Here is a 10000-nt window from a genome sequence, read left to right as displayed (position 1 = left end):
CAGTCTGGACCTGAACGCTGCCGAGTCAGGAGTCCAGCACAAACCGTCTGCGCCGCAGGGAGGTCGCCTCAACGCCGACAGCCAGCCGGCCAAAGAAGGCTGCAGCTGCTAACCACAGACCCATCAGACAGACGGACGGACAGAAGCAGACAGATACGTACACAGAGATCCACCAGGCACTAACATGCGTCTTCTATCCAGAGTGTGTCAAACAGGATTTAGCTGGATTACATTTAACAGTCCAACCAACCGACTGTTGTCAAATCCAGACCTCAGTTCAGTACCCAAAACAAGATTCAACCATCCTCCACCCAATCAGATATTTACCAGCTTTGGTTAAATCAGGACACCCGCTACCAAATCCAGAAACTATCCAGACTATGTGTCTATGTGCTACCTCTGGATCAGTGTTGGTCAACTCCCAAATCAGGACCACCCTAGACCTTAGCTGGATCACAGTTTGCACAAAATGAATCCCTAAGCATAAATCCCAGCCACTCTTGGTCCACACTTGGATCATGCTAGGTCTCATTCCAGCTTAGTCACTATGCCCATCACCAGACAAACATTTCCCCAAAACTGGACGACCCTCCACACCTTCCAAGATTAAAGTGCTGTTGGCCTGACTCAAATGAAGGTTTAGGACTACCCTGGTCACACTTGATAACGCAATTTATTAATTATTATTAGTTAACAAATAAAGATACAAGACTCAAATTTGAATCAACCTACAGCCCAAATCTGATCTACACTTTACCAAAATGTGGATCACCCAAAAAAAAACGTACACTAGATTCAGAGCCTTGACTCTTCTTGGTTCCAATTGAGACTTCCGCCTTTACCCCACATCCAGGCTGGCTTGGCCCAAAGGTAGGCCAAACTGGACTGTTGTAAGCCCAGAATAGCACCACCTTTAGCCCACCAACAGACAACCATTCCCCCCAAGACTGAACCCAACTCAAGTGAGGGTATTCCAACTACTTTTGTCCCAAATGTTAAAACACCAATGAGACGAATCAAGATTCAGTGCTTAAATTCGGACAAACCTGCAGTCCAAATCTGGACAACACTTCATTAAAAAAGTCTCAACTCCAGACATTCCTATGGACAGATTCAAAGCCTCGGCTCAAGCCAGACTGCTTATCGGTCCAAATCGAGGACCACCTCTAGTCCAAATATTCATATTTAGCTTTAATCTGATCTGCTATAAATCCAGATCGTCCAAACGCCTAACTCTGGCGTTCATGCTATGATATAAACGTTGGGATTAATAGTCGTATTTATGTCTTATGTGTGTGGTATCCCATCATTTGTTGTTCAGTTGGAAAAGTCTTAAAAATACATGCTTCAAATCCATTAATTCTAACGGAGTGGCCTGGACGTTGAGTCGAGTTGATGCAGCAAACTCCTCATATCACTTGTTCCCCATGCAGGAGTTTCCAAACAGCTGCCCTTCGAGCTGACCCGTTGCATTTACAGTGTCGGTAATGTGGATCAGAAGTTGCATTTACACTGTAGTTGTTGATGTGGATTGGAGACTTTTGAATCTGTTGTTCTTTTGGAGGAGTTCACACCTAAAGCTGATGATGTAATTTTACTTGTTTGACTACCAATCACCTCGAATGCAGGTTAAAGGGGTACTCCATGCTTAGTGCACTTAACCTCTGATTGTATTGTGTAATGTCTTCTGTGGCTATGGAGGAGCTTCCTAAAGTCTGCAAAAAAATAACTCTGACGATGTAATTTGGCCTGGGTTAGAAGACCACCTATAACGAAAGCCTGTGTTTCAAACAGCGGGTGTGCAGTTTGAAAGTCGTGGGCATTCACCAGGCTAAGTGGGCCGAAAGACGGTACGAATCTGCTTAACGAAAATTGTAGGATCCATGGTTTTGGAGTTTGTCCTATATTATTTACTAAAAGTCAGGACACCTCGGCTTTTGCTGCTTCAGTTTTGACCAGTCTTTCTTTAACATGTCTCCCACAAGTTTATAAAAGTGCGATAAAAGCTTTAGCTGACTTCAAATACACTAGTTCGGCCACGTCTAAATCACTTGAGTAACCCCTTTAACCCCAGCTGGAAGAGAAAAGAAAAATCCAGCCAATCACAGAAAAGATTGGAAAATGTTAACCGAAAAGAGCCAGGATCTCAGTACACACAGACCCACATATGAACACACATGCACAGATTACAGGTCTTTGAGGGTCCAACTTTTAGGACCTGGTCCAAAACGGACCTGAAACCGTATTCGAATCCAACGTGCATAAAGAGTTTTTTTTTTTAAGGAGACTAAATCTGAAAAGTTTTTGAGGACACTACACCCCTGCCCGACCAAATGAGAGTCAACATTATCTGGACCTGGCCTTACTTGGCTCCTGGGTCTGGTCTCTATTACTAGGGACCGAGTGGATCCTCAAAGACCTCTAACAAACATATGTTCACAGACAAGACCCCCAAACCCACCATCTCTGCATCTCCACACTTGCCTTTTTTTTTTTTTTTTTTTTTTAAATCGTAAATATTTTTTAACTAAATAACTTAAGGCGACTTTGAATATTGATGGTTCTGTGGAGAGATAAAGCAACTGATTGATAAAGGTGATGATGAAGAATAAATTGAATTACCTGAACCAGAATGTCACTACTGGCCCCACAGTGGAGCACAAGTTAAGAATAGATTTTTATTAAATTCTTGTTAATGTGTGTGTGTGTGTGTGTGTGTATATATATATATATATATATATATATATATATATATATATATATATATATATATATATATATATATATATATATATATATATATATATATAGACCTTTTCTTTAAAGCTTGATCTACTTCAGCTCGAAATGCCCGAGCCTTGATATCCTGAAGTGCTTTAAAGTTTTCTCTACTGTTGCTAACTAGTCATCAACTAAATTGTAAACTGTAAAATAAATTCATAGTGTTTATAGACTGTGATCTCATCGCTACATGAACCAGTTCTCCCAGTCAATCTAACTGGATCGGTCAGTACATTTTGTTCTTAAGAAGCATTCCAGCGCGAACTTAATCTGGCTATCACCAGACCAAGCTCAGTCTTTTAAGATTGAACATTAGTCTGTGGAGTCTGCTCTCGGCGTGATCAACGGGCCTACTTCAAATGACTCTGTACGCAATTGGATAGTCCTTCAACAAATCAGACCAACGCGCCAGGTGGATAAGCCAGTTTGTGATTGGTCCCCGCAAAATTGTAACGGAAGCAGGATAGATAAATGTACAGGTTTCCAGCCTGAGCTACAGGGCGAAATCAAATCGCCGGCAGATCGGGCTGGGTTTACCCAGTCTAGCACGAACTAGCTACAAAACAGAAATGCCAACACTTTTTAAATATTTCAAAGCTGTATTCTTTGATTTTGTGGTCACTGGAGGGGGAGAAAAGCCAAAACAAGCCGCCAGATGCGAACACAGCATACCATGTAATGTATCGGTCGTTTGATTCAGTGTTTAAAAATAAATCAATGAATGCAGCTTTGACCTGATATGATTCTGTTCTAGTTGATGGATTAACGTTGGATTTACACTAAATGTCCAGTTTACAGTTCATGTCCAGTGTCCCTCCAGCAGGGAAAACACACTTTAATATATTCAGTCAATCTGCTTAAATACCAAGAAAGGATTTGAAGGTTTTTAAAAAGCCTGAGAAATGTTTCCCCTTGAGGTCCGAAGCAACAGATGTCATCTACAAGTTATCTGATGATACACTGAGTCAATTAGTCAAAACAATTAAAGAAGGCTTATTTAATTTTTTTTTTTACCTTCAATCAGTTGATACATTTGATTTTTACGGGTTTTAATCACATTTGTTTTTTTTAATTCTTCTTGGTGCAATCATACGTAGTATAATTATTTATCCACGTTACATTTTCCACATGAATTTCCTTTTTTCAGTGTTATAAAAATGGGAAATGTTGAGGAAAATAAGAAATGAAGGGTGAAAGATATGAAAAGACAACAAAATAAAACAAGTCAGTAAAAACAATGTATTGAAAGAATTGTAAAAATAAAAATCAGAATTTTAAAAATACTAACGGCAAGTCACATTTATGAGATACTAAGTCAACATTTTTACTTTTCTAAGCCAAAGTTATAAGTATTTTGATTCATTTGCTGGCTAATAATCATGATTTAAAACGTCACAAGTGATCATTTTGACTTAAGTTTGACATAAAAAAAAAAAAAAAAATCATAATTTTGACTTAAAGTGACATGACATTTTTTTTTTGTTTTATTGTTCATTGTAATTTGTTAGTAAAGGTAAATTAGTTTTATATTAATTTAAAAATATATATAAATTGAAATTATTTAGCCCTCCTACGTACACACTTAGTTTCTGTTGACTCCACAGATAACTCATGAATGACATTTGTACCCAGAGGGGACAAATGTCACTCATGAGTACTGTTGTGATGTAGTTCCAGATTCTGGTCTGGTGGTCTCGCTCAGATCTCGTGTACATATCCAGTCACAGCTCAAGTGTTAAAAGAGTATTAAAGCCTGTGCTGTTTGTGAGTCCAGGTGTCACTGAGGAACAAAAACCTGGTTTTTAACTGTATCCACATCTGTCTGAATGGGGAGTGATTTTACTCTTTGTTGTCCTCTGATTGGTGGACAGCAGCCTTCTTCAACTGTGATGCTTGATTTATAAAATTAAGCCCTCCCCTCACTTTAAAACACACCGGACTTTCAGACTCTCAATCTGCTTTTCATTACTTAATAACCTGCACGCCACATTTCACTGGGGTAAAAAAACATAAGGAACTAACTTAAGAGTTTTTGTCATTGTTGTCGCTTTTTGAAATTTTATTCGGAAAGATTTTAACAAATTTCCAGAAACCAAAAGGTCAAACACGTCAACAAGAAGTCACTGAAGAAAACCCTGTAGTTTAAAGTTGTGGTGTGACCGTCGCCTTAAGCTTCTCTCGCCAAAGGAAAACGCAAACATTTAATTTAAGAAAGATATTCAAAAATGTATTAAAATGCAACAGCATTGCCAGCCCTGTAGGTGGCAGTGTTGTTTCAGCGTAATAACATTTAAATGGAAAAGATGCATTAAAGAATTCACTTTAAAGGATTTTGTTACAGCGCCAACATTTGATCAGAACATCAAATAAACGTAACCGCTAAATTACTTTTCATAACGATAAATGTAACAAGAAAACAGTGCTGTACGTTAACTTTTTAAATTAGTATGTTTGTTGCAAAAACAGCATTTAAAATCCTTGGAAGCCAAATGGTGGCGCTGTAATCAGGCCGAAATGTTTTTAATTTTATAAGTGATTAAATCCGAAACCAAGTCAGAATCGGAGATTTCCAGTTTCATCCCCGCTCGCTGGCTGTAAAACGCTCTGTACATTTTATTCTTTTTTTGTTCTGCAATGTCTGTTGATTTTCTGTTTGCTAAATTTATAACATGCTTCTTATGATTCTTTGATTATTTATATTCTAAATCTGTAATGGTTTTCTTCAGCTGTACCTTTTCATTGTACGACCGCGGGAGTTCAGTTATTTGTAAATAAAGTATATATACTGTATATACCCTGATATCTCGCTGTGCTTCTTTTAGATTCATCTGAATCTGCATTGAAAAATGCATCAAAATGCAAACATATCACAACAAATTAAAAAAAGTGCCTGCACATTATTTTTCAGTGGAACTTCAATGCCAATGTTTCCTTTTTCAGTTTCAGTTGTTCAAGTTTTGTTTTTAATGCCTATATTGAAATATTTAAAGTCACTGTCCTGGTTCCACAGCAGAGCATCATGAAATGTGATAGATGGGTTTTAACAACAAAATGTATTTATGTTACTTTATTTATTTTGGACATAAATATATTTAGAGAGTTAAGAAATATTTTTCTCCAAATGTCAGTGTTTACAGTTTTTGCCCATTGCTTACACACTAAAAATGAATGCTTAGACCAAAGCTTCAATACCTAAACTTCTTGTAGCATTCATTAAACACAGTGTAACCATAGCTTTAACACATTGTCAAATTTGCACTTTGTTTGCAATTCTTTAACACACTTATTGCGAAACACTACACACGTTTTCTTACATTGTTCAAAAACGAAATCTCCCGTTATCATTGGGAAAATACTGTTCAAAATGCAAAACTCATCTGGCAATTGTAGGCACTTACATACACACCTGAAAACACTTGCACAGAAAACAGAACACCAATCGGTGTGAGCCTAAGCACTACAAATAGGCCTCAGGTAAGCCATTTTGAGAACTTTGCAAGCATGGAGGCAATGAGAGTCAGAGTAAGAGGACAAAGAGAGAGAGGAGTCAGGCGTGGAAGAGGACAAGGACAAAGACAAGGAGCAGTGTGCAGACGTGTATCAGATGACATCAGGGCTACTCTGGTGGACCATGTGATAAATCATGGCCTGTCCATGAGGGAGGCTGGGCAAAGAGTCCACCCTAACCTCAGTCGCTACACAGTAGCATCGATAATAAGGACATTCCGACTGGAGAACAGGTATAGCTTCAAGTTTCTACTTCAGACTCTACCTACTCAATGTGTTACATGATTCTGTATCATATTACAGTATTACTGTAATAACTGTACTATACAAAAATGGGTAGTGCTGTGAAGTATATGTAAAGGAATACCATTGTGATGGTACAGTACTGTGTACAGTTTGAAAGTACAGTATCTGAAAAAGAATCTAACCAATGACATCTTGTTGGCATTTTCTACAGAATGGTTGGACGACCTCTTCAAGATGGAAAGGAACGGCTCTTCACTCAACAAGAGCTTGCCATCATTGAAATGGTGCGAGAAAATAATGCAATCCAACTTCGTGAGTTGCAACAACGCATAATTGCAAATAGAAATGTATTCAACAATATCAACAGTGTAAGCATTTCTACACTAAGTCGCATCCTACAGAAACATAACTTCAGAATGAAGCAGCTGTACAGGGTGCCATTTGAGAGGAACAGTGTCAGGGTCAAGGATCGGCGCAATGATTATGTGCAGCTATGTGTCACTTTGCTTTACATACTATATATTGTGATGTGGAAATGAGGGTTTATGCTGCCACCTGCCCTGCCTGTAGCTTGTAGTTTTTTTCTATACTACCTACCCTACCAACCCAGCCCCTACTTGTGTGAAAATATAGACATTGTAGTTACTGTATGTGTTTTCAGTAACACTATTCAATATTTTCTGTTACAGAGTGTTCTGGATTTTTATGCCGCCGAACTGCCACATTAGTTGCCATCTACGTGGATGAGGCAGGCTTCAATCTGGCCAAAACCAGGCGTCGGGGCCGTAACGTAGTTGGACAAAGGGCCATTGTAAATGTCCCTGGGCAGCGTGGGGGAAATATAACCTTGTGTGCTGCAATTAGTGTCCAAGGAGTCCTGCATCACCATGCCACTATAGGTCCCTTCAATACAGGACAGATCATTGCATTTCTAGATACACTACATGCAGTTGTGCAGGACAGACCAGAGCAGGCCAGGTTTGTTGTCGTCTGGGATAATGTTAGTTTCCACCGGGCTGCTCTGGTCCAAGATTGGTTCAACAACCATAACCATTTCAGTTTTATACCTGCCCCCTTACAGCCCCTTTCTAAATGCAATCAAGGAATTCTTTTCAGCGTGGCAGTGGAAAGTGATCGGCAACCACACGCCTGCATACCTCTTCTGCAAGCAATGGAAGAGGCATGCGGAGACATTGAGGTGGGATCAATCCAAGGGTGGATTCGGCACACAAGGCGATATTTTCCCCGATGCCTAGCCCGCGAGGACATCGGCTGTGACGTTGATTCTACTTTTGAGTTTTACAGAAGACTGAGTCTGAGAAAATGACAATAAAAATATAAACACAAAGACTGCATTGTTTTATATAAAGCCCATCAGTGTGTTGCTGGTGATATGAAAGAGTAATTCAAATGGTGCTTGTGTGTATGGTTTTTATCATTTTAGCATAGATGTGAGTTGTTAATCTCCAAGTGCTATGTCTGATTGGCTTGTGTGTAGAGTTTTGACATAATGAGCCAAATTCTGCAAAAAGTGTGTAAGCAATAAGCAAAAACTGTAATAGGAACGTATAAAGCAGGTTTACAGTTTCCTTTTCTTCCAAAATTGATTTATTGTCATGTTCATCATCTGTTACTTTATTTTCAAAGATGATTCTGGACTCAATATTTAACAAAACAAAGTTATTTTTAAAGTCACTGTTAAGCAGACAAAGTGTTAAAGTCACTTTGGGTGTTTTAATCAGATCTGATTCCAGGTCAGGTCCGTCCTGTGTGTCCATTAACAAACAAACTTCCATTTACAGTCTCTGTACGAACAAACTGATGACCACCGTGGAGGGGGTGTGTCCTCAGCAGAGGGTGTGACATCACTATGAGGCTGTGACATCACGACGTGGCTCTGCTCTTGGCGACGGGCTCTGTCTCGTACTCTATCTCTACGTATGCTCGCTTCTTCCTCGCCGCTGAGCCGTTGGCTGGAGATTTGCCTTTAGACCTAGAAGCCTTCGTCATTGTCTCCTCTTCCTCCTCCTCCTCCTCCTCCTCCTCCTCCTCTTCACTGGACTCCTCTTCCTCGTCCTGTTCCTCCTCATCACTGCTCGTCTTCAGTTTGTTCATGTCCTGAGAGAAGAAACACAAAACAGTCAGATTAAAAATGTTCAAGCTGAACAACAGAAATGATTTAGACTTATTTATATTTCCTTGTTTAACACAAGCCCTTAACACCTTCTTGTTTATAAACTACATTTTTTAATTAACTAAACTAACAGTTTATACTGGTCTTGAAGAGATCCTTTCCCAAATACATTTTAATGGAAGAGATGGCAGATAAAATCCACCGTCCTCATTCTGTGCAAAAATATTAAAGTTTATCTAAAGCTAACAGACAGATATCTTCCAAAGTTAAGACTTTTTAATATGAACTAGGTTATATTTACATTAAAATGGATGATCACAGGGAAAGTTAGATGATTAAAGGTGGTCTTTTAACTTTCCTGTCGCCCAGTTGAGCATCCCCCACTACGCTGCACTCACTGAGCAGCTTACGTCAACGTGTTCTTAAAGCTTAGCTTAACACCAAGCAGGTGGTAGAAGATTTTAAATGTTTTATTATGGACGGAGGCCTGAAACTGAGAGAAAAAGATGCTTTTACTGATGTAAATGTGGACGTAATTTCATACTGAAAGATCTGAAACGTCTTACTCACGTTAGCGTCAGATGACATTTGGAACAGGGCTGCAACTAACGATTATCTTATATCTATTAATCTGCCGATTATTATCACAATTAGTTTGACTAATGACTTCAAATTATGCTCATAATAGTTGTCGATTAGATTTCAATTCATTTTCACAGAGAATGACTGTGGATTTTGTGTTATTATAAGCGAGTTCTTTACGTCCAGCACGCAGGAGGAATAATTACAGAAAGTTCAACCTGTTTAAATGTTCCTGTTGTTTTAAAATGTGAACAGTTGAACTCCACTGATCCTTGCACACAGATCCACATAGTTCACCAATCAGTGAGATGGTTTACCTCAAAATCGCTCAGGTCGCTCTCTTCCACTTCTTCTTCTGCTACAAACTCTCTCTTCCCAGTGTCCTGCAGACACAAAGGAGACGCGTTCACATCACCACACACTAAGCGAGTCTTCTGACTGCACATACAAACTCAAACACTGCGCGTAAAGTCAGTTTCAGCAGATAGGACGAAAGTGTCCTTCATCACCTCGTCATCTTCCTCTTCCTCCTCCCCCTCTTCCTCCTCCTCAGACTCGCTCTCTGCGTCCTGCTGCTCCAGAGCTCTGTCGAAGGCGTGGACTGGGAAGTTGTAGATGTCTCCGTACTGAAAACACGTACATCAAACTTAATACATATAAATCGTATTTATTACGAGAACACAGTTCACCTCTGCAGTTGCCTGAACTATCTGAACTCCCTTTAATGATTTATTGTTCTGCTCCGGGTGA

At 39.4% G+C, this 10000-nt stretch overlaps 2 protein-coding genes and 1 long non-coding RNA gene across 4 annotated transcripts in view; 2 read left to right on the top strand and 1 right to left on the bottom strand.

Annotated features, from left to right (window-relative positions):
* Positions 1–1045, top strand: part of LOC116056732 (ras-related protein Rab-14-like) — a 6582-nt gene extending 5537 nt beyond the window's left edge. For both annotated transcript variants that reach the window (XM_031309054.2, XM_031309055.2), the window contains exon 8: positions 1–1045. This exon is cut by the window's left edge and continues 66 nt beyond it. In XM_031309054.2, the coding sequence (XP_031164914.1) occupies positions 1–112 (112 nt within the window). In that variant the 3' untranslated portion in view covers positions 113–1045.
* A 2156-nt stretch (positions 1046–3201) lies between these two features.
* Positions 3202–10000, top strand: part of LOC116056720 — a 6854-nt gene continuing 55 nt past the window's right edge. Inside the window, exons 1-2 of the long non-coding RNA XR_004106641.2 lie at positions 3202–4809; positions 6517–6521. This is a non-coding gene — a long non-coding RNA (uncharacterized LOC116056720). The remainder of the gene's footprint in view (positions 4810–6516; positions 6522–10000) is intronic.
* mak16 (MAK16 homolog (S. cerevisiae)) overlaps positions 8091–10000 on the bottom strand; it is a 7406-nt gene continuing 5496 nt past the window's right edge. The window contains exons 8-10 of the mRNA XM_031309031.2: positions 9760–9876; positions 9568–9633; positions 8091–8652 (exon numbers count right to left, since the gene is read on the bottom strand). Of these exons, the coding sequence (XP_031164891.1) occupies positions 8419–8652; positions 9568–9633; positions 9760–9876 (417 nt within the window). The 3' untranslated portion in view covers positions 8091–8418. The remainder of the gene's footprint in view (positions 8653–9567; positions 9634–9759; positions 9877–10000) is intronic.

This window comes from Sander lucioperca, chromosome 2, assembly GCF_008315115.2.
Source record: "Sander lucioperca isolate FBNREF2018 chromosome 2, SLUC_FBN_1.2, whole genome shotgun sequence".
Taxonomy (NCBI): domain Eukaryota; kingdom Metazoa; phylum Chordata; class Actinopteri; order Perciformes; family Percidae; genus Sander; species Sander lucioperca.
This window is presented reverse-complemented; position numbering and strand designations above follow the sequence as displayed.